General features: G+C 39.3%; 1 protein-coding gene across 3 annotated transcripts in view; it reads left to right on the top strand.

Annotated features, from left to right (window-relative positions):
* Window positions 1-25,001, top strand: part of LOC145977864 (homeobox protein caupolican-like) — a 193,355-nt gene that overhangs the window by 62,960 nt on the left and 105,394 nt on the right. Inside the window, exon 1 of one of the 3 annotated variants that reach the window (XM_083110191.1) lies at window positions 13,927-14,556. The exons of the other annotated variants lie outside the window; for them this stretch is intronic. Within the exon in view, the coding sequence (XP_082966317.1) occupies window positions 14,509-14,556 (48 nt within the window). The 5' untranslated portion in view covers window positions 13,927-14,508. Of the gene's footprint in view, window positions 1-13,926; window positions 14,557-25,001 lie in introns of those variants that run through there. 3 annotated transcript variants of the gene reach the window in all.

Here is a 25,001-nt window from a genome sequence, read left to right as displayed (position 1 = left end):
TAGCACTGGCAATATTAATTTTTATTATTTGTTGTCACTATTAATTTTATGAATGCGCCTCCGAACATGTCTTCCACTGGAGAATAACAAGGCGTCTGTTGTTTTAGAGGGTATGGCCGTGTCCGGATTGGCAAGCGCTCCGTCCAGTTCTCTCCCGTTGCTCTCGCGTGCCGCCGAAGTCACGTCCAAGTCGTCCGAATCTGCATGTCCCCTTGTAGTACGGTTGTCACTTTTCCCGCCAGGTGTCAGCTCGAACTTCACCCACCGCGCTCTGGGGCGCAGGCGCATCGTCCCGAAGCAGAAGGCAGACGCCAAACAAAGATGACAATGATTTACACCTATTTACAACCCATATTAAAAATGTAACACGCTATTTCACCATTTACAATTTTTTTGCATTCAGTATTATCGATAAAATGTTAAAGTATAACTGAGTTTTACTTCCTCTAATCATTAAATGTTGTCTGTACAAAGTGAAAGTTAGAATATGGCTGCCAAGCGCAGCGTCACATCGAGTTCAAGCGTGCATCTGTCGCTCCTCTCTGCTCTCCCCTCCGACTCCACGTCTGCCGCGAATTCGGACAACGGAGGTTGGCTGAGTCCCCGGATGGAACGGTGCTCTAGGTGGCATCTGCTGCCGATTCGGACGCGGCCCAAGTGTCGAACTTTCAGCCCCCTCAGCTGGTCGGAGGATTGCTTTGTATTCCCATTGTAGGCATGTTCAGTTGGACGTTTCTTGTTGATAGAAAAACCTATAAGTTGCAGTTCTAACGAAGTGACATTTGTCTTTCTTTTTGAATGAGTGAAGATAATTTGAAGTGTGGGATTGCGTTTAATTTTATTTTCAGATTCATTTCCAAATATTTCAAAGGAGAATTTGCTCAAGTATAATGTTTCTAATCCTTCCTATTTTGGCTGTTAGTTTACTAGTTGCTAAACTGTTCTGGAAAATATGCTGTTAGAAGATGATTATAAAGTTCAGTGTCATTTTTATTGTTTGTAACAAAATGAATTGTTATGTCGGGATTAGGATTTTGTTGTAGATAGTTTTTAACGGATTTAATTTGAACATTTGCAGCGTAGACACTCGCATAGTGAAAAACTTGTGTGTCTAATGCTGGTAGCTCTATAGTGTTTATTTTGAGTTCGGAAGCCAATGCATTGTTATATCCTTCCTGTAGTTTATCTAGATCTTGTTCTTCTGGTATTGATAGATGTATGATGCCCTTGAATGGTAGATCGGATGAAGAGAGATGAATGGCTTCTCCATGCGGCAGTGGCGCTACTTACTTGGCAGGTTTGGCTGTAACCAAGGCCTGCTGTTTCTGCAATAGATTTTGCGAGAGTGCCTAGATTGGATAGTTGTTCATCTATGATCGAGTCTACGGCCATGTTTTTATGATGTATTCTTTGTTCTGTTTCGAGGTTTTGAGGGGAATGATGACTTGTTGCGAAAGTGTTGTCTTCTGTTGATTGTGGTTCCATTTCTTGTTTGCTTATTTCTCTTCGGTGTGTTTTCATTTTGTTTGATGTCTGTTTCCTCCTGATCGGGTGATATTTCGGGTTCCTCCAGGGGCGGGTAATAGCGTTTCAATCTCTCAACTGCTATGACGTCTGTACATTTGTGTCCTCTAGCATTTGTAACTTCCACTTCAACTGTATTTGGGGTCAGTATTTTTGTGATGGTGACTGGCCCCTTGTATTTACCAGAAAAGGCTTTCACTTGCCCTTTCTTTCTTGCCGGGTCATATATCAAAAATTCTTCGCACACTTTAAAATTCATTTTTGAAAATTTTGGGTCTTCCCTCGCTTTGTCAGTTTGGAAGCGGTTCAAGAGTTTCCCAGGGTCCAATTTCCTTTCTTCTTCCAGCGCTGTTACACGATCCTGATTGGACATTTCCAGATCCTTCGTGTGCATCTCATTATCCACTTCTAGGGATGGGGTGTATCGGTGAAGGAGTTTGAAAGGGGAGACTCCCATCGATGAATGATCTGTTATGTTAATCGCTAATATGGCACTTGGCAAATACTTGTCCCAGTTACTTTGCTTGGAATTTACAAAGTGTTTTAGAATATATTGTACGGTCGCGTGGGATCGTTCAACTTGACCAATTTGGTTATGCGCGTATGCGTTTGCGAACTTAATTTCGATTTTTAATTTCTTAGCCAATTGATTGAGCAATTCTGACTTGCGGCTTGGATGACGGTCAAGCATGATACATTTTGGGAGACCGTAGGGTTGAAAAACTTTCTGCTGTAAAAACGATGTAATTGTCGCCGCCGTCTGATCTTGAATGGCGTCTGAGATGAAGCGGATACACTGGTCCACTACCGTTGCTATGTATCTGTTGCAACCCTGTGTCACGGTGTGAGGACCGGATACATCGAAAATGAGCTCATCCATTGGTTGTGTGGGCACGTGTGTCAACAGTTCTCCCGGCTTCGCGGTCCTTGGTTTCTTATTTACCAAACATTCCTCACATGATTGGCACGCCTTTTGAAGAAAGCCTTTCATGTCCGGTAAATAATACTTGTTAAGGGCGCATCTGTAGGTCTTCGTAAAGCCCAAGTGCTTTAATCCTTTATCGGAACTGTGTAATTTCTGAAACCAATCCATTTTCATGCTTGATGAATGTAAACAAGTTTCTTTGTTGCATTCGCTGCCTTCATTTTCCTATACAGAATTCCATTTCTGATTTCAAAGTTGTAAGATGTTCTGGGGATGTGTGGATCTGCTTGTGGGTCCTCGTTGAGATTTAAAATTATTTGTTTGAAGAATAGGTCCTTGTTTTGTTCTTCCGCTACGTTGAATTTCATGCTCTGTGCGGCTCCTACAAAAGCTTCTTCTGGTGTGTCTGGTTGTTGGCCACCCTGTACATTGGAAAATCTGCTAATAGCATCTGCCGCTGTATTTTTGCTTCCCTTGATGTGAATTACGTCGAAATCGTATTCTGCCAGGGTAATGACGTGTCGGTTGAGTTTCCCCGTAAGAGTCTGTGATGTTCTCAAATGCGTCAGCGCACCGGAGTCTGTGTGAACGTAAAATTTCCTGTATAGGAGGTAGTATCGGAAGCTCTTGATGGTGTGTAGCAGTGCAAGTAATTCAAGTTCCATTGAGTTCCATGAAGCTTCCCGTGGTGATAGCGTTCTTGATGTGTGGCACACGGGTTGGTACTCATTAGGTCTCTCTGCCGTTGTTTGTGTCAGAATTCCAGCTACAGCAAATTTAGAGGCATCGGTAAAGATGTGAACTTCATCTTTGGTGTCATATTTTCTAAGGACAGGCTTGTGATTAGCATTTGTTTTATTTTGTTGAACGCCTCTTCCTGTTCAGTTTCCCAAACAAAGCCTTCAGTTTTCATTAAAAGTTTTGTGAGAGGATATGCTATTTCCGCAAAGTCCTTTACGAATTTTCTGCAGTACGAGGCTAGTCCCTTATTTCTCTCTTCGATTTTGGTTTCTGATAGTTCTGGACAGCTACCAGAACCTTTGGTGAGATTGAGTAACCATATGGTGTCAGTTTGTGCTCCAAACATATTACTTCGGAATAGAGAAATTTGGATTTAGATGGGGAAATGAGTAACCCACTGTGTCTTATTCTCCATAGGACTAGATCCAGCGTGTCGAGAACTTGCTCTGCTCCGAACAGAATGATATCGTCAGCGTAACAGCTTAGTTGTTCGGGAGGTATGTCCCCCAATGTCAAATGAGTCACCCTTGCAAGTGCGAAAGGGGAAGTCTTTGCCCCCTGTGGGGTGAAGTTGAAGACGAATCTTCCCGTAGTTGGGATCGTGAAGGCTGTCTTGTCCCTGCTTTCTGCATCTAAATTCACGCTGAAAAAGGGTGATTGGATGAGCATCGTACAATAGTACTTGTGACCTGCTGCTCTCGTCAGAATTGTATCTATCGTTTCCATCGGTCTATTAATATTGTACCCTCTTTATGCTAATACTCTTAGTAGTTGATCAGATATAAGAAAATAAGAAAATTAGATAATAAGAACATTCGAAAATAAGAAAATTGGACATAATAAGTATAGTTTAGCAATCAAATAAAGTTATGTGTGTGGTTCTTTTGGGGTCCAGTCTCTATATACCTCACAAGCACGGATGAGGGTTGTTAAATATTAGATGCGATTATCACAAGAGGGCCAAACTACGCTGAGGGGACAATGTTTGGAAATACAGACAAGGGGAAAAAACGCTTACAGCTGGGGTCTGGAAGTGAAAAATCTCTTATATAATAGTGGAATGGGTTGGGTATGGGAAGAGGGAGGAAGGGGGAGCATCTCAACAGAAAATCAAATCAGAGACATGTTACTCGACATAGACAGACAAGAAATAATAGCAGACTGCCAAACAAAGACCTCAATCAGGGAACAGCTAAGAGTAAGAGAATGGGGGAAAGCGAAATATATCCAGGTTGTGGGAAAAAATGAAAGAGGCGCGCTGGCATGGTTCAGATTAGGGGGATGGAAACAACTAAGAACGAGAAACGAAGCAGGGGAAACTATATGTCCTTTGTGCGATGGGGAGGAGACGGACAAGCATATCCTCCTGGACTGCCCTTCTATACGTGACCTAAGGGACAAATGGATGAAAAACTTAACAGGTAGGGAGGCGATAGAAGTGGTGGACGACAGAATAAAGATAAAGGAAACGGGGCAGCAAGTGGGGAAATACCTGGGGGAAGTAAGAGAACGGCGGGAGAAAGCTATTAGAGAAGGCAGCGAAATGAGTGATCATGCTCCAGACGAGCCATCTTTATAGTGTAAGTGTGTGTAAAGTAAAATGTATGCGTTTTTTGGTGAGACTGCAGGAAAAGAGAAGTGGGGCGAGGAAGAAGGAAGACAGACTGGAAGAAGAACTCTTGAGGGAGGGGAAGAATGTGTATATAGGGGACAAAGTAAGAGACAGCTTAAAAGAAAACTGAATGTAACAAAATAGCGTAGAAAAATCAAAAATATGTAGTGCGTACAGCCTATGGCTCGCACAAAAAGAAAATAAATCTAATTCTAATTCTATTCCAATCTTTCACTTCCCACACATACTCCCCCTTACACTATTTCTCGGGCTGCCTTTCACACTACCATTCTCCCCTCTTCTTTATGTGATAAGGGGCGTTTACACTTTACGTTACACTATAAAGATGGCTGGGTTTGCTAATCTATTTTGTTTCTAACATTTACACGTCGCGTTGCAAGGAAAAGCTTTAAAAGTTAGGTGGAAATTTTATATAATCATAAAGTTTATGTGTGTAAACCGTCACACAAAACTCTGATCTTTGGAATTTTTTCAAAGGTTTGGAACCATTCACTCCTTGCATATGGTAGAACATGAAAACAACCTTTTCCTGTATTTTCCATTCAAATTTTTTCACTCTAACGCAGTGTTTTTACTTTGGTTATTCTGTTCGAATATGAACTAACTGAACTTTATCTTTGTTATTGATAAATAACCTGTATTCGGAAAAGTAACCGAAAAATTCAGGTTCTTATCTATAGGAAGGTGCGCTTGAAATCTTTACTGAGACACTGATTTTGAAAGCGGGATAAATTTATCCCAGATCGAAAGGTCGTCCACAGGATCTTTACCACAAAGTATCAAGCCACCATCTTACTCAACAACCTTGGCCACATTATAAATATTTATCCCCTGCTCAGTTCCCATACAACATCCTTGGTTGTTATTTCCGATATGTGTCAATGTTATTCCCATCAAGGTCTCTCCACTGATTATTCAAGTGACCATTAAGGGTAAGATGATTTCCATGAAGCAGTGGCGTGCCCAGAATTTTCGAAAGAGGGGGTGGTCAGAATTAAAGTTACCCAACTCAGAGCCCTCTGTAGCCTGTTTCAGGCATCGTAGAACTCTGAAATCTGGTGAATCCACTATGAAGACCAGGGGAAGAGGATGGCGGTAAAAAAAAAAAATAGTTCAATCTTCCGCCACCAGGTTGAAATGTGGCTCTGTACTTCCATGATGAGTTGTGATAATGACGTAAACTGCTCTAATCAGGCCCGTACCCAGGATCTTTTTGAGGGGGGGGGGGGAATTCGAAACCTTGGTTAGGTTATATATATATATATATATATATATATATAATTGTCATGAACTATATGTCAATTAATTAATTAATATTTGTAAACATATATAAACAAATTAATTTGCTACATTTATAAACTAGCAAATTCATTCCTTTAACGACTCGTTCAAAATGTCAAGGAATTAGAAGACAGGTGAAATGTTTTTAATTCGTGTTAGATATTATTTAATGGTATAATTTATCAATACAGGGGAATTTGTTCAATTTGTTTGAAATTTGGGATACTTACTAATTTGGGCCTCGTAATCACGAATTTGCACTTAAAATTTGGCGCTTATTTGGGGGCAGGTGAATCCGGCCAATTTCTAACATGCCTTTAACAGGGACTCTATAGAGAAAGCCGGCGAGCCGGAGCGGAGCGGAGGCGGGGCCGCGTTAGCGGTTGGGGGCGGTAGGTCAAATACCCCAGGGGCGGAGCCCGGAATCGGTGGGAAATTTGGAAATCGAGGGTGTAGAAATAAGAACTTAATTTAGATTATTTTGCTATTTCCGCGTGTGAGCGCCAAATTTTAACTGCAGATTCGTGATTACGAGGCCCAAATTAGTAAGTATCCCAAATTTCAAACAAAATGGAAAAATTCCCGGTATTGTAAAATCGCTCCTGTAAATCTATTAATGGTCTCTCGAAAGGAAATATTTCCTTATCAGAGTTGTAGCTAGAGATTTCAGCGCTCAGTACGAGGATGATTTTCCCACCCCCTGCACCGAATTTTCACCCCACCCTCCCCTATTTAGATGTAGCTGGCATACTTAGACATTGTACTGATTCTTTCCCGTTGAATCCGATGAAAAGAAAACTCAGCATTCAAGAAATGTGGCTAATAAAAGGACAGTCGGTTGTGAATCCCACACCATCTTCATTGAAGCAGTGTGTGTTATTGTTATTGTTCACATCTGCAAAATCGATTGCAAATTAAAGATAATTAGGTGGAGGGACAAAAAATGTGAAACTTTAAGAATACATTAGTTTCCTATTAAATTAACATGTAAATGCTATGTTTTATTCCCCACCGACGAAAGGAGGTGAGAAATGGAGGATAAATGACAGGTCGGTCTAATTTCTATGTTCCAGGGGCTTAGGGTGACATGACAACCAGCTTCGCAGCTACGGCTCCATTTCTTACTAGTCCAATTTGATATAAATTTAAAATCTTATCTATGACTGTAGAAGTACGTTTTTATCCCATGCTGTCACCAGCCCTAAAGAGAGAGAGAACAAGAGATGTATGCAACATTCACACACAGGCTGACATCATTCTTTGTTATTCCTTCTTTGTATGTGTTTATTATGTTATTCTTAGTAAAGTATGTTTGAAGTCCAAACTTTGCTTATCTTTGTTATTATAACACAAACTCTTACCCTCAGAAAATTTTAATGGGGGAAAAATTTTAATAGAACAAGATCGTTGGTGGGAAGGTGGGAGATCACCCCTTCCGCCATGGGAATTAGTACCCTGAATGTGACCACCAACGCTATGGAATTATCCTTATAATGAAGAACATGTCTGAATGTGAATTAACCATAAAAAGAGGACATTTTCTCATCAAGACTGCAGTTCGAAAGAAGTCAAAAGAGGGAATAAATATGGTGAACTGTCCCGACCAAATTGGAACATTTAGTAGCTTCGCATAAATGGTTATGAAACTAAAATTACTAAATATAGCAGACTGCAGACTTCTGGAGTCTGCCTCTCTCCAGAAACAACCCATTCATTTATACAAGAAGAAAATCTAAATTCTTGCAAAATCTTAACAAAAAAATATCCATCTAATTCTTGTAGGTTTGCATCAAAATATTTCATGGCTCGAGGGAGCGTCATGGCCCCCTTGCCGCCCCTCCCCCTGGTACAGGCCTGGCTCCAATTGGTTATGGATTTGCCTTTACCTTGCAATCTTGCAATAAACAAGAGATTATTTTCTCGCAATTCCAGCTACTAACAAATGTCTTTCTAATTAATAACTCAGCTAAATCACTTAACGTGATTATTTGTACGTACAACCCATCATGCAGACAGAAAACTATACCGATTGATTCACCAGAATGCATTGATTGATGCACTAAAGTGTGTTTTGTAGCTTGTTCTAAGAATAAGATTCACACTTGATGCATTTTGGTGCATTTTTGTATGTCGTGAAAGAAACACCAAAGTGCATCATTTGATTCAAGTGAGGATTCCTTTCAGTCGAGATGCACTTAAATGCATTAGTTGATGTTCCTTGATGCACCTTCCTGCATATTTTTTGATGATGCACTTAAGCGTTTATGTGTATCATCAACAAATATGCATTCTGGTGCATCAAAACGCATCAAGGTGCATCAAAACGCGTCAGATGATGTATTAAAGTGCAACTCGACTGAAAGAAATCCTGAATTGAATCAAATGATGCACTTTGGTGTTTCTTTCACGACATACAAAATTACACCCAAATGCATCAAATGTGAATCTTATTCTTTGAAGAGGCTACAAAACACACTTTAGTGCATCAATCGATGCATTCTGGTGCATCAATCGATGCATTCTGGTGCATCAATCGATATGATGCATTTAGTTCTCTGAGTGTGGAAGTAGAGCGCCACATTTCAACGTGGTGGCGGAAAATTGAACTATTTTAGTGCATAGTGGATTCACCAAATTTCAGAGTTCTACGATGCCTCAAACAGGCTGCTCTGAGTTAGGTAACTTTAATTCTGGCCACCCGGTATACATCTTCTTAGTAGTCAGCCCTTATTTTGCCATCTTTTCCTCTTTGACGTTCATTTATTTAGGAATACTGGGCCAAAGGGGGGTTATGATCCCCCACCAACTCTTTGTGCACGCCACTGCCATGAAGTCATCACTATCCAACCAGTGTTGTAGACGTGGTAGTTTTGAACACAAATCCTTTCCTTTCAAAACTGTATGTAAAGTTCACACAGAATTTCAAATGCATCTTGTAAAGGATAACCACTTTCTTTTTTTTAATTAAAGGGGGGGGGACCCCCGAAAAATGCCCTCCTCCCCCGCATACATTCGGAGCTATGCGCAATTGTCCCGGTGCCTTAAATTATACCGGAACGTCGGTTACGCGAAATATTTACAGGATTTTCCCGTTTATCCTTGTTCTTTCCATTTTTTTTTTAAAAAAAAATGATGTTATGATTTAATATCATACCAGAAAAGGGACCAATGATTATTCGGAGACCAGAATAATCATTAGTTTATATAAAAAAGTGTTAGTAGGGTTAAAATATTGTGTTAGATCTACAATTAGCTAGTAATTGTAAGATCTTAAAGTTACAGAGAACAGGCTAGTAATCGGAAATGGGAAAAAAGAGTTATTCAGCTGCCTTAAACATCCAAATGTCAACCTCGCCTTCAACATTTTGGACTGCATTTTAAAGAGGCTCTGGCGACTGGACACACAGCCAGAATAATGCTCTGTTGGCCTCGTGTTGTTTCGTCCATATATTCGTCCTTTCATCCTTCCCATCTGATGACCATTCGTCCTCATCTTCGTGATTAGCCAAAAATGGTAGAGAAGCGAAGTAAAATAAATCGAATCAATCAATAAAATGCATCAAATAAGATGCATTTATAAAGTTTTCAAATGTCCCGTAAAAGCGTCCCGTTATTCGTTCAGCTGCATTTGTGGTTCCGACAAAAATCCTCGTCCCTAATTTGATATTGTTGAACCAAGCCTAGGAAACTCTCTCCTCCATATTCTAATCTATCTTCCTATGAGTGGCGTATGCTGAGTCTAAGACCAGAACTAGCTCACTATGACACCTGGTCCTAGGCTATGGAGGAAGGGAGAAGACTAGGCTCATTCTTGACGTCTTCAAGGAATCCACGTTGCCATCCCAACCGTAGTCAGGTTGCAAACTCCTAAAAATTCAGGTTGCCAACTTCACAATTGCCGTTATCTTCATTTTTGAAACAAGTTAATTCAGTTTCTAATCGTTCCTTCAGTATTTTACTTTCTAGGTTTCAGGCTTCGCAGATAGCCTGGAATATACGCTCCTGCTTCCTATGTATTGGGGTGAAATTGGCGTAAATTACCGATAACAGCTCTGTGAACTGCTCCTCTGTAAACAACAAAGGAAGCAGTGATTCAATGCCAAAATGGTTTCTTGAGTTTTAGTAATAAAAAAGGCCGACCTCTGTGACGGATTGGTTAGCATTGCGCGCTACGACGCCAGGAGTCCCGGGTTCGAATCTCGGTCCAAGCATGGGTGAGTCCCTTCATCAATCGAATCGTCGCGATTAGCCAAATTAGCAGGAAAGCGACGTGAAATAACCTGTCAATCTATCATTCAACTTAGTGGTAAAAAATGTTTCAAGTTCAAATCACCAACCCTGAGACCTTCTGTAAACAAAACCAGAAAGAATTGCAAACTCATAGAAGTAAAATAATCCACACGAAAATCCAGCGTTGTTACAGGATTCCTTATGAAAGGTAAAATGACGGCAAATTTGTAGAATGGGATATGCTGCCGCAAATGACGTCTCACATTAAACCCAATGCTCTTTCTTTTGTACTTATTGCTTCACCTTTATGGTTAACTCTTTGCACCAGTAATCATTTCCCATAAATTTGGCTTCTTTCTTGCATGCGAATTGAATATCTTTTACTTGCATTTTTTTTTAGACAAAATGATATAACATGGTAATGTATATTTCTAAGGCTTGATATAGATAGGAGTGTATTTGAAATTTGTTTGTAGATTTTATGTAAATTTTATCTTATGTAAATAAAATATATAATGGGCATAAACAGCCATATACAATGCTGTAAGTCCAATAAATATATTGATGATGATGACCAAAACAAGACAAAAAGTTCGTAAATTTATTGGGGTTGGAAACTTTGACAAGCATCCTAATAACGATTTTTGTTCCGCCAAATAATAGTGCACTTCGTAAAATAACTTGGTGACATGGCAAGGCAAGATAAGTGTGAACATTTTGTAGGAATATGCATTGTAACTTTCAATGAGCTTAGAGATTTGTGTACATAATGATATTTTATAACATTGGTTATTTTCTAAAAATAATTATGTGAACAGCAAGGAAGTAGTGCCACTTTCAACATGGCGAGTTCTATGCGTGCGGGAAGGAGTGATACATCGAATCGGTGAGACGGTTTGTTTACACAAGGTCTGAGGGTTGGTGTTTACACTTTAGCTTCTGAGCTCTCCAAAGGGAAGTAAGTTTGGGGGGGGGGGGGTATTGATAAATCTGTCGGGCCACAGTTTCAAGGCTACATTTTAAGTTTATCTGATGCCTATATTCATCTGAAATAGTTCTTGCAAGGTCACAGATGTTTCGTAAGTGCGTGGCCTCGAAACGCTCCCAACGTACTGAAAACTGATCGGAAGCCACGTGCGAAATACTCGTATATGTATGAGTATCTCTTGGCTAAAGGGCACGATGGAAAACAACTGCGATAATGGGAAAATTGGCTTTGATTGGGGCACCAGTGCACGCATGGATTGAACACAATGACAGTAAATGTCGTAGTTTGCTTGCTTGCTTGTCAACGGAAACGCTTCACTTTCCTCGGTATGGTCTCGAGATTTGAGACGAGAACTATCGAGTCCTCGGTGCGAGAAAGACTATATCCTTTGAGACTGGATGCCGCAAAATCCGGATAACGGATTTCAAATCAAAGTTGTTAAAGTTCCAGGAATTTTAAATAAATTCAATTCCGGTCGAGGAGAGAAAATCAGCAAGAGTAAATGACTTCTGGACCGTAAAGAACCTTTTTATCTGTAAAGTATTTCAATTCGGTCCAGGAACCTTTTTTTCAATTAAACAAAACGCAATTTGGACCGAATTTAAATTGTGCGAGGAAAAACGGTTCCAGTTCTGCAGCTGGAATTTATGGGTCACATGGACCTTCAAAAACCCTGTTCCAAATTATCCAATAGCCGTTTCGGATAACGCATAATCCGAATATCTGGATAGTATAATTATAGTCTTATATCCCTACAAGTACAATAGACAAAATATGAAACCGGCAAGCTTCGTCTATATGATTATCCCCATGCGGACACAAAAGCCTATCTATGACCCTGTTGTTTGAGTATGCCATGTAAATTGATTCCTCCATGACGTAATGTCAACGCTGTTGTCTGATAATTAGTGTTGCCCGCGGGACGAGACGGGACAGGCTTTTAAAAATTTGAGACGAGACGAGATTGAGATTGTCCCTTTGACAAACGAATATTTTCGAGACGAGACAGCATTTCACAGCATTTCCACGAGACGAGACAAGCCAAAGTCTCGTCTCGTGGGCAACACTACTGATAATCAAGAGTACAGTGTTTTTTTATATATAGCAAATTCTGACACATGCTGATTTTATGAAGAAAATGTGAGCCTGGGCCATCTGCAAACAATGAATAAATGTTACAAAACTCTTCCAAGGAATGTAATGATTTGATTTCACGATTAGTGCAAAATGGTTACGAAACCAATAGCCAGGATTTGAACCTGTTAAACCATGCCTTTGCATACGGTCACATGAGAACAGGCGTTCTTAGATAGTGTGCCCAAGTAGGGTTGGTGGGGGTCATAACCCCCACTTCGACCAAGTATATGTAACCCCCCCCCCCGGAGCCTCCTCGATGGCGTAGTGGTAACGCCTTATAATCAAGGAGTCCCGGGTTCGAGAGCCTGTGAAAACTGTAGGTTCAGTCCCGATCAGTCTTTCTGTGCATAAAGTGAGCTTAAAACAACAAATCAAACAAGCAATATGCAACCTCTAACCCCGTTCTGAAATCCTGGGGATGCCACTGTTCTTAGAACCCTGTCTCGCATAGGTCAGTCACGAGGCACGGTTCTATTAAAGTAGATGTTACGGTGTTGGCGGAACAAAAGGCTTGCTTGTACGTATGTTTCCCTATCTCTCGTGGTCGCTTAAAGTGAATCTCAACGGGTGTTTCAAAACTGCCATATTGCTACCGTACGAAGCTGCAAGAGGCAAATTATGGCGTTTTTATCTTGTTTTTGACTGCATCAACTCTTCTTAAAGGCTTTGAGTGTAGGAACATTAGTGCTATATCTCAGAACCAGCTCGATCTTGATTCTCCAATACTTAACAGTCGAGTTTATGGTTGTCCTGTATAAAAAAGAAAGAAAATCGGCTCGTCGCATGCTTGCCCCATTAGATTGGTAGTAAAGTGAGTTTCCTTGTACAACGAGTAGAATTGGAGTTTCGTCGATGATCACTGGGGAACTCTTCAAAGATAAGGGAACAGATGTTGGGAGGCAGTTTCTGCAACGATTCATTTGATCTTCAGAGCTCCTATAACCACACCCATGTCTACGCTTTTTTCGAATTTAATGAGGGGGGATAAGAGGAAAAATAACACGATTGTCATTTTTTTTGCGTCATTAAAATTTTTGTTACATATTCCCCCCCCCCCCCCATTTCTGTCCTTTCTGTCTTTCCCCCGCTCTGATCGTGGTACAATGCGGTTTGTTATCTGTTTTTTCTTACACACACCGAAACGCTTGTTTTTTTTGTAAAACCCTCCCATTTTTTCACGTTACTCCCCTTCGGCGATGATCTGTTAACTTGGTTGGCGAAAATACCCACATTCTCCCCTCGCTTGCCTGTCGTGGGTGGGGCGTCGTCGCTCTGTGGGCGTGGCTAAGGCTTTTGGTACGCGTTTCAACGTTGGACGATGCGGGTTTGGATAAGTGCATGGGCGTTCCCGGGCGTGGCGAGGCTCCCGATTGGCCAGTTTGGGTGTCACCGCCTCCGGGGGGAGAACGGACTCGCTTCAAGTTGTTCGTCTTGTCGACGGTAGAGCCTCAGTGTGCTCGTGGCGAGAGTAGAGTGTTCACCGGACCGACGTTAGGCCTAACGAAGCGTTTCCGCTGTACAGGAAAAGCCGGGTCTGGCCGCGCGTGCTTGCCTCAGTGGAGGGGGTTGTTTTCCCTGTACGCAACTCTGCTCAAAACCACCCCCTTTTGTACGACGTGCTCCCCTCTCCCTCCCCCCCTCTTCTACGCTTGTTACAGTACCACCTCCATCCTGCAAACCACAACGGTTATTGATTGTTTAGTGTGAAGCTTACGTGAACACTGAAGTGGACCCCGAAACCCAGACGTGTCCGAACTGTGTACAAGGGAAGAGAGCTTAGGGGATATTTGGTCGTTTCGCTCACCTGATACTGACGCTACACACTGCCTCGGTATGTAGTACAACCTGCGAGGCCCAATTCGGAACGGGTCCTCACAACTGAAGATTGTTTGTGATCGAATGTACTGTGATAGTGCGATTTGTTAGACTGGACTGTCCGAACTGTTTTGTGTGAACCTGGACACGTTGTACTACAGTCTTCCACCAGTTTTAATGCTGTTTTCAATTCTTTCGTTGTGGGACAGTTAAGGTGATAAAAACAATAGAAGCATGTCTGCGTATACGCAGTTCAGCTACTCTTACCCGTCGGCTTCGCAGGTGAGTTCTATTCTATTCTTATTTTATGCTAGTTTATGTGTATATCGTATGCGTTTAAGTGTGCTTTATTGTAACAAGCAGTGTGATTTTTAGTACCGTACGTCTCATTGTTAACACATTTCAATTCCGAACGTTGTTTTCATAACTGACGTGTCTATTAGTCCGTTTGTATATAAGACAGGTACTTTGACAAACGCATGCCAATCGTAGGTGAATGTAGACTGGTTCATTTACGTGTTTATGGGCAGAATCTGCCACGAAAATGAGATGTTACGCGTGTGACGTGTCTAGCGCGGGCGGTATTTTGTACTTGCGACATGCTACCTTCACCTTGCATCGGCCTGGCCGAGGTCGACACGCCGACACACCTACCGCTTACCACCCGGCTAACTTTTGCCGGTAACTTCAATGTCCGCCGATTCGCTTCTGAGAAACTGTATCACTGAACTAAATTGTAGAGCATCATTGACACGTGTACATTTTAAACAACGCCTGTTCTAGCGATGTACACAGTAATTTTATCTCGCAATTATTCCCACTTGTCATTAATCAATTATCGAAAGTAGCTGGTCGAATTGTGTTTGAATCGAAATTCATTCATGCACATGCAAAGGAAGGATATTTCTCTACAAATATGAACCATTATTCATTAAAATCTTTGACACGTTATTAGCTGATAAATGAATTTTGATATTTTCGATAAAGCTGGTTTTGTAACAAGGTTAAAAAATGTGTTATTAGCATTCGTTTTTGAGAGAGTGTATAATGATGGAATTTACAGTATTGAAGCTTAGCAGTTATATCGTAATAGTAATAGTATTTAAAATTTTATAGGTCCCAGGTTCGAATCCCGGCCTGGGCACGGATGTCTGTGAGTGTCCATTCATCATATCATCACTCATCCCCATCGCAAATGAGCCAAGAGTGGCACAAAAAGCGAAGTATAATAAAGCAAATCAATCAATTAAATTTTATAACATGGTAGATACCATTAAGGCCTAATTTGCTTTCAACAAATACTGTTTGCATACTTGATTAATAAGATGCTTGTTTTTGTACATTCGTTTTACGTCGCCTTTCTGCTACTTTAGGCCAATCGTAAGTGAGTATATGAATTTGATACACGTATGTCCACGCCGGGACTCGAACCTGAGTTCTTAGGTTTGTTTTACTTATATGTACAGTTTAGTAAGTTGCGGCATTGATTTACCAGAAGTATTTTATTTCCAGTGCTACCTAAAAGCAGGAGTGGAATATTTAACGTAATTTATATATCATTGGGGGCACGTTGGAGCTTACGAGGAAGTTTCTTTCTCATAGATAGTTGAACACAATTGCCCTTGCACACTTGAAATTGTCCCGTTCCTGTGCGTTTGAGGTTTTATTTTTTACCCCACCCGAAACGATGCTGTAATTTGGAACCCACAACATGCGGCCCCATCTTATAACGTTGACCGCACACTTAATTTTATTTCCTAATTTCCAATTATTTCCTTCCCTCCCGCGAAAAAGCGACTGGAGGCAGCAACTGTTCAACCACTTAGTGGGAGACTGAAAATTAGCTACTGCCGAAAAACGCCGGTGGGGTTAAAATTATCCCATGCGTGTTGAAATCCACCAGTTTGTCCAGTTACAGATTATACCTTTTGTCTCTCCTAAATGCATGATGTGGAAGGAAAAGGATTATTAAAAGGTGCATGTGTGTGTGTAGTTACACGAATAAAAAGCTAATATTTTGGCAGCAAGAACAACAAAAAGTGTTGGAAATATCATTGCCTTCTGTTTTTATTTCTTAACGAGGTACGGGAAGTAATTGTTCGAATTTAAAACAATTGAATATCTAAGACTTCCTTTCGGCAATTCAGTGAAATCGATGGTAATTATTATTACGCTGTTAATGACTGTTACGATGTAAAAAGTTCACATTGTGCACGAGTTAATTATGTTTTATAAAAAAAACATGCTCAGAATTATTAGTGCTGGACCCTGAAGAAAATAGCAACAATTAGGTTAATATGTTCAAATCAAGTTTGTAAAGTCAATTAAGTTGCATGGATTTATATCATATTGTAGAGCGCTGTGTAATGTTTACTGTGATGATCTGGTTGCAAATTGTATTGCATTTTGTAAATATTTCAGTCTGGTTTGTATTCATGTATGGGGCGTTAGGCCTGTAATCATACTAATATTTTTTTTTTATGCTGACTTGAATAGCTAAGAAATCAAAATAAAAATTTGTAAGGCAGGAATTAGTCTTCCGCTAGGATTATAATCTACTATATAGCCCAGGGAATCTTCTTATTTCGTAGAACCAATTGGGATCCTTGACAAGAAGTTTGTTTATTCCGTATTCCATCCGAAACCAACTGTAGCGGGTTCGAGTCCTGGGTGTTGCTTTGCGAGTCCCGTCAGTTGCAATTGGCAGGAAAGCAATGCAAGAACAATGCAGATACGAAAAACTTGGTTCAGTCCCGAAGAAAAGCAATCCAAAGCTACCAAGCTACATGATACGCGAGCTTTATTGTTCTTGAAAATGTTCGCTTACAGAGAAGAGTCGTTAGAATAGCGTAACGCCCCACAATCGCACTGGAAGCAAACAATAGTGGGGAATAAATATTTTATGAAGCATTTGCTCATTGAAATCTGCAATTACGAGCAAATGTATAGACTCTACTGTTAATCCTGTTTCAGCGGAACGTAACTTAGGCAGCCTTTTGACCTGTTTTTTACTGTTTCTTAGATTTGCATGCTGTTTTTAATGTGTAGAAAGTATATTTTTTAACCTGCTAGTCTACAACCGTTACATATTCTCGTATTCATTTCGTGAATGTAGCAAATTTGTTTCATTTCATCTTTCCTTAGATTTCTGTATTATAATTGTTAGATTGCAACTTACTTTCTTAGCTTTATAATGACGTTCTGTTACGTGTGTGATTGTATACGTGTTTGTAAGGTGTGCTACAATGTTATAGTAATTGCCTAATCCACAGCAACATAAGAATTAAATTTTTGTGAAAACAAATTTGTTATTATTATAGAATGATTAATATTTAAAATCTGAATCATGAGCAGAAGTATATCACAGACAAGTTGATGTAATCGAGACGAGATATTTAATAACTATTTTATTAATAATTTGTACAATATGTTAAGTACAGTGGTTAGCCACAAGCGCGTTCAAGTTCGAGTCCCGGTATAGCCACCTCTTTGTGAGATTCCTTTATTGATTTTATCTAATCTTCATTCATCCTCATTGCGCTTAGCCAAGCGTGGCATAGATGTGACGTGGAATAAGAAAAATACAGGTCAAACAAGATCAAGGTTACAAATAATTTTTGAAGTGCGAACACGCAGCTCTGAATATCTTTGTTTTAGAATATTCCGAATTGCAGACTTCTAAAATTGTATTTGCAGGTTTTGGTGGTGGTCATAAAAGTTAGTATGGTTTAACGAATTGTAAATTAATATTGTTTAGTTCTTGCTAAATTTAAAAAATCTTTAGTTTAGTTTGAATAGGACTCGGATGCATTTTTGTGACATGCATGCTATCGTTCATTATTTTAATGATATAAATAAACTAACAAATTCTTTGAATCACTTATTTTTAGTGTTATGAATTTACCAATATATTAACGTTCTTGATTGCTAGTTACTCTGCGTAAGGGGTTATAGGTTTGAATCCTAGGAAAAGCATGATCGCTTCATTGTGTACGTTCCTGAATCTTATTTCATCAATTCATCCATCATCCTTGCTCGTCGAAATTAACTAATAGGGAAAAAACTGACGTTAAGTATCCAATGCAAAAGATTGATTGATTTGTTTTATTTTACTTCGCCTTTTGTGCCACTTTTGGCTAATTTGCGAAGATGGGGATGAGTGATGTTATGATGAAATTGATGGACACTCTCAAACATCCATGCCCAGGCCGGGATTTGAACCCGGGACCCTGGCGTCGTCGTAGCGCGATGGGATAACCACTCCGCCACGGGGGGCGGCCCAATGCAAGGGAGAACGCATTAATCATAACAGAATGATACGTTGAACCAATCAAAAATGAGCAAATTCACTATTTCCTTCAAAATTGAATAAAGAATAATTACTGTCCACACAATCGACTACTGAAAGTGACTATCTGCAACATTATTTATTGTGAGAAACTCGAAAAAAGCTCATGTTACACACACACAAAATAAATAGCTATATACAAGAATACCAAAGCCAGAAAATAAGTGCGGTTTTGTAACCTGGTATTCATTCGGTCAGAATCATCCATAGGCTACATAATGTACTCTCCCAAAAGTGACTAAACTAATTATGAATGTGTCTGATTTTGAACGAATACGCTTACGAAACTGTCCTTGTCATCCTTGTATTTACGATAACCACTGTGCTTCGTATTTTTGGTAACTGTGTGCGCACCTAACCGTGTTCGAATTGTAAGCAAACGCGTGGTTACTGGATTGGGACGAATACGTTCTGTATTCAAATTTTAAAAAAGGAAGAAATTTAACTTCACTATACTTGTTACATTATCCGAGAAATACGAGCGCACCGTTGGGGGCAAGAACAATGCCTCACTTAACAATTTCATTGTATGAATATTTGTGTTGGGGCGTATTACTTATTGTTACAAAGTAACTAGTTAGAAACTCACCCGGCATGAGAGCGTGAAACAGTCTTGCTACAGTTATGTTAAATTTGACTATTTTCTTGGCCGTTACACCAAGGCCAGACTTGTAATACTGAAAATACACGCGCGAGGATTGGTCTTACTATTGTATACACAGTGCTGCATGAATTGAAGTAAACAATATGAGTGTAGTACATTATTATTCTAACCAGCCGGTTAAATATACGTGCAATTAGGACTTTCTGCAGGGAAAAGTGTAAATTGAATAGAAATGTGGTGTGTGGTAGCGGGGAACTATTTCTGAGTGATAAAATTACAAAAGTACAAAGAACACACTCGACTAATAGTGACAATTCCTGTGAATTACTAGAAACAGTCGTACCTTCATTTGCACTGGCTCTATGAAATATTAATTATTTTTATTTATGTCATTTATGGTATTATTTATTGTGTACATACTGTTTCATATAAGGTTTTAGGATTAGGTGGTAGTTTAGCATTTGCCGAACCTAGGCGAAAAATAAAGCCAATTGAATTGAATACTATTTCACCTGTAAGAAGCTGAAACATAGATTTGTTATAAAGATAGACCAGTATGATTTTTCAGCCGATACCGCCAAAGTACTATCGACATAAAATTTACAGATATTATCAGCATCCTAACTATATATCTTGAGAATGTTCCTAATTAATTTATATATCCACAGCAGAAATGGGTTTTGTCTTGATATGAAAGAAAAAAGCAACCACGTACAAGGGTGACCATAAATTATTTATTTATTTAAAGACATGACACTACAGGCAAATGCCCATTTACAGTGTCTTGTATTATAACACTGTTTGGTACACAAAATATGCAATCAGAAGAATTCAAAAAGTACAATAATATGATAATATGTGTTACAGTAATATAAAAATTAATATTACATTAACAGATCACAATTTCAAAATGGCGGGGTTTTGCCCTGAGGTACAGATTAACAAAAATATCCGATAATTTTGTTTGTTTATTTAAATTGTTAAAATTTTGCTGATTTTGGCGCCTTCTACTTTCCTGTGACGGTGAACTCTGTTGATCTGCTATAATAGATGACACACTAATGCTTTAACACAGATTCGAACCCGCGACCTCTGGCTTTGTAGCGCTTTATGCAAACAACCGCGCCACATAGTCCACCAATAAGTTAATATTAGGGTAAAAGGGCAAAATTGACAAAATATACATGCTTGTAATTATAAGAACAATCTAAGTGGAATTTAATTAAGACATTAATGTGAATTCAAAAGAGATCCACTATATCAGAGTATGAAGTAAGTGCAACCATTGAGTTTACTTTCAATGATCCAAAATAACATCTGCTTTGTTTACTAATTTCTAGAGATAGACAAATCGTCTTTTCCCGTACAATGTTCTATTAATTTAGTATAACCTCGTATAGGTTATCTATTATTATATTTACTTTAAGAAAAAAAAGGCTACCCATGTTTTGTTACATAAAAGAAAAAAATGTTAGGGCTACCTCATACCGGGGATTTTGAAGGAAGGAACGTATTCTGCCCTCTAATAGGAAAAAAGTTGGCCGATACCGATCAAATATTGATTACCCTGTATAATCCTTAAAATCCACAAATCGCTCATTCAAAAAAAAAAAAAAAAACGTCATCGGTGTACGAGACAGTGCGTGATGTTTATGAAGGCAGGGGAATGGGATTTTGAAACCGAAAGCTTTATTAGTTGTTGGTTTATTTACTTCTTATTTACGTGGTGGCCTTTGCTCCATATCTACTATAGTCTGGCTTTCCGAACCGTGTTAATCAGTCGGTACGCATGGACGCGAAGAGCTGTTGCATTTCGATTACGTAATTGCTGAAATAATCAATTCTCACGCAGGAGGAAACACACGCGACCATAATAAGTAAGTTGCTGAAATTCAAAGTCTTCGTGCCTACCGAGCGGGCTTGGTGTTGAAACTGAGTTCTTCGGCCCGTACGAAGTTGCCTGTTCCTGTTTGCCCTTGCACTTCTTTGGAACCATCTTGCTCGGAGCAGTTGCTAGAGATTTCTGCGCGGGCAGCGAGAAGAGAATTCGTGCTTGGTGTAACAAAACGTCATTATAATCTTTGTTTACTCTCGTTTTTTTTACCGCGCAAACTGTATCATATATGTGATTTAAATACCATCTCCTCTACAACAATACTCTTGTCTCGTGCCTGTAACAAAATTCACTTACTAAATTAAGACAAAACCATCCTGCGACAAAGACCCTATTCATTTCTGTTCTGTTACTTATTTACACTACGATATCTGTGGTATATCGTGTGCAATGGTATTTTTACTGGAATAGTATTGTAAAAATACTGATTGCGCTTTATACAGTGCGTTTGTTTTGGCTCGAGGCCGAGATAGCGCGTGGTATGGAGCAGATGCCGGCATTTTCGTCCCGTATCGTCTCTCTTATTTACGTATCTTTAGCTTGTAGACAATTATATTTATATTGCATAACGAGTATTAACCTGTGTTATAAGAGTTGTTCAAAACGAACCCACTGTATAAAACTCTGCGACGAAATATCTTTATAATTAATTAATACTAAGAATGTCTTAATGATTTCATCAAAACGGACCTGCATATAATATTACTCAGACTGAGTATGCCTTGGTATTTCAACTCGACACTAACAAATCATAAACATTAACCATTTTCAACTAAGAACTATAAACTTAGTGACTTATAGAAATATTTCTACTGCGAGCAAACTTTCAACAATATTAATTTAATAGGACGTTATATTGTTTACTTTTCCTTTTAGCACACGCTTCTAAAACCTAGTTTTACGATGTCCAATAGACTTGTAGCTAGCTAACTTACATTGAGAATAACATTTAGCCAAAGTATCAACCTTTTTCTTTTTTATACTATTTTGTTTCATCTTCGATAAATCCAACTGGCTCAAGGCAACATCCACAATGTACACAACTCGAACAAGCATCTGAAAAAAAGAACACTATCGTCCATTTTGTAGTGCTCGCCCGTGGTCTGTGAAAACCGGAAACGTGTGAATAGCACACGAAGCACCTATGGCCAACCATGCTCATATGTCATGTGTGATGTAACGATTCATTCTATACATATGGAGCAGATAGTAAGGACTTCCTGTGCAAAAGCTTATTGTTGCAGTTGACAAGAATACACGAATAATATTTTTTTGTGAAAATTGCGGTACAAGATTCCGTGATTTGGTGTAATTCTTGTTAACGCAGTATGAACACGTCATGTTGGCTGGAATTTCTAAAACCGCAAGTATTACAATGTTGCATCACAACGCTATCAGGCATACTTTCAGTTATTCAAGTCGAATATCTACCTTTTAACGAGATTGAATATTTTCAATACTCAATCTGAACTATATTTTCGTGTAGTTAGGGAACAACTAAACTCATAGGCGCTATACTTACGTTAAAAAATCTTTGAAATTAGAGCCCGCATGGGAGAGGGCAAGTAACCAATGTTTTGATCACGAAAACTGCTGACCTGGTATTGCATTTGTGTAAAGTCTTTGTTTTACTTTTTACTTTGTTTTACGCAATAACAAGTTCAAGAATATAACTCCATTCCTTAAAAACAAATAGAACATGGAAGAAATATTCATGATAGAAGCTGTGGATAATTTTCCTGGTAATATTAATGTTCCCCGTTGTAGATTGATATGTTGTTTTAAGTCCACTTTATGCACAATAAGACTAATCGGGACTGGACCTACAGTTTAAAGTGGGATCCGAACCACTTGTGCCTCCACTGGGTATCGAACCCGGGACTCCTTGATTACAAGGCGACGACGATACCACTGCGCCATCGGGGAGGCCCATTCCCCATTGTAGAGTGGGATACATTAGTATTACCAAGCAAATTGTCCATCACCTTGATTATTCTCTCTGTTTTACCCAGTGAGATAGATCTATTCCAATTTGCTGAGCAATACTTGTGCATCCCCTTGCAAATTGTCCATCACCAATGTTCGTACACTTTATTTAACCCAATAAAGTTTCAATAATTAAAAGAAAACTCAAAACAAGCTGTTGACAACATCTGCACCAGCATACATCAAAATCCATCGCTTAAAAGCACATTGTAAGAGAAAAAAATAATGAGAAAATAGTCATGGACAATTTGCTCGGTAATACTCTTGGATCCCACTGTACGAAGGTTCGTGTCCAAAGCTTGTTATGAGGCGAAACATCCACGGAAGCAGGGTTAAAGAGTCGTTAGAGGATCATTTTTTCCTCTTCAAATTAACTGCTTTGATGCTTGTGAAGAAATGATTATAGTAATAGTTCGTATGAACTGAGGAAGAACAAAGGTTAACGTTATTTATTTTAGGAAGCGCTCTTATTTTTCATGCTTCGGACATATAAAGGATACAGCAGCTACGTCTCACCTTGAAGAAACAATGCATTTTTATCGCATGGGTTGATGGGAGCCAATAAGAAATGACTTCTCTTTCAGAAGCTGACAATATGCGGGAACTTTCCATCCAAGTAGAATCACAACAGCGCCAGTCTATTTAATTAAGGAGGAAGTTGTGTAGCCCCAGGGATCTCGTAGGACAGGGTTAATTACGGTGATAGGGCACGAAAATGATTACGAAGGTCTGAAAAATTGCAGGAAGAGCTTCATTGTATTTCCAGAGGAAGATAGCACGCCAATATTTTGGTTTGCGGACCCTTGTTTGAAAAAGATGGAACGGGAAATTTGGTGGAGCTACATTCACAGTTGTCTCCACAATACTCATCTACCCATTACGTTGATCGCAAAGTAAATGGAGAGAGAGAAAAAAACAGAAGCTTTTGGCGCGATTATGATATGTCCACTGGATGGCGCTGCTTCTTTGTGTCCAGGGAGCGTCTTGCAAATGAGGAATTAATGAGTGATGTCGGCGAGTATAATGAGAGCGGACATGCGAGAAGAAGCGAACGCGTGTTGTTTCTTTCGCATCTGGAGTTGATCCTTAACTTCTGGCTACTTCCTATTTTTTTTTGTTCACATGCCGACTTGAGTAGTGGCAAATTGTCCATCGATCTACGACCACTTATTCCACAAGCGTAGTCTGGTAATTATTAAATTGTTAATGGACACTTTGCTTGCTCAGGACAAAATGTCAGCAGTTGTTTCTTAAGAAATTATCACTTTTGTTGGTCGCAGCAACTTAGTTTTAGAGTAAAGCAAAAGACTGGTTTGTGCTAAGTAAAAATGTCATTATTATTGTGCTTTAGCTTGATACATTCATACGGTACTTACTAAACTGAGATATGTCTTTAGACAAGACAACTGCTGTTCTTCACTTGAATGTCTGATTGAACAACCTTCAAGCAAAAATGAAGAAACAATATTTAATGACAACAGAATTAGAAGTGTTACATACTCCTACCAATACTCTTCACAAAAGAAAAGTATTTTCAGGCATGAAAATGGAATTATTAGTAGCAATTAAAAACCTAGCCTGTTCTAAGTACTTCATTTTAACCTTTTTCTGTGGTGTGACATAAAATTATCACCATTTCCAAATTTTGGTTTACGATTACCAAATTTGAAATGGGGTATCCTTTTCAAAAAATAATATTGTAATTTATTCATACTTTGCGTTATAGAAACGGTTGCCCTTTTACTATAAGTGGGTTTTATGTGGCGCCAGGATGCGCACAGCCGCCATATTTGCGGCCAATTTTATTTGTCGTTTGCAAGGAAATATCTACCACGTAGCGTTCGTTACATCTGCACCAACTGCGCGTTTGTTTTAAATCACGAATGGCTGTGTTA

This window comes from Lepisma saccharinum, chromosome 23, assembly GCF_977018435.1.
Source record: "Lepisma saccharinum chromosome 23, izLepSacc3.1, whole genome shotgun sequence".
NCBI lineage: Eukaryota > Metazoa > Arthropoda > Insecta > Zygentoma > Lepismatidae > Lepisma > Lepisma saccharinum.
Note: the sequence above shows the minus strand (reverse complement) of the source record. Positions and strands in the feature narration are given on the sequence as shown.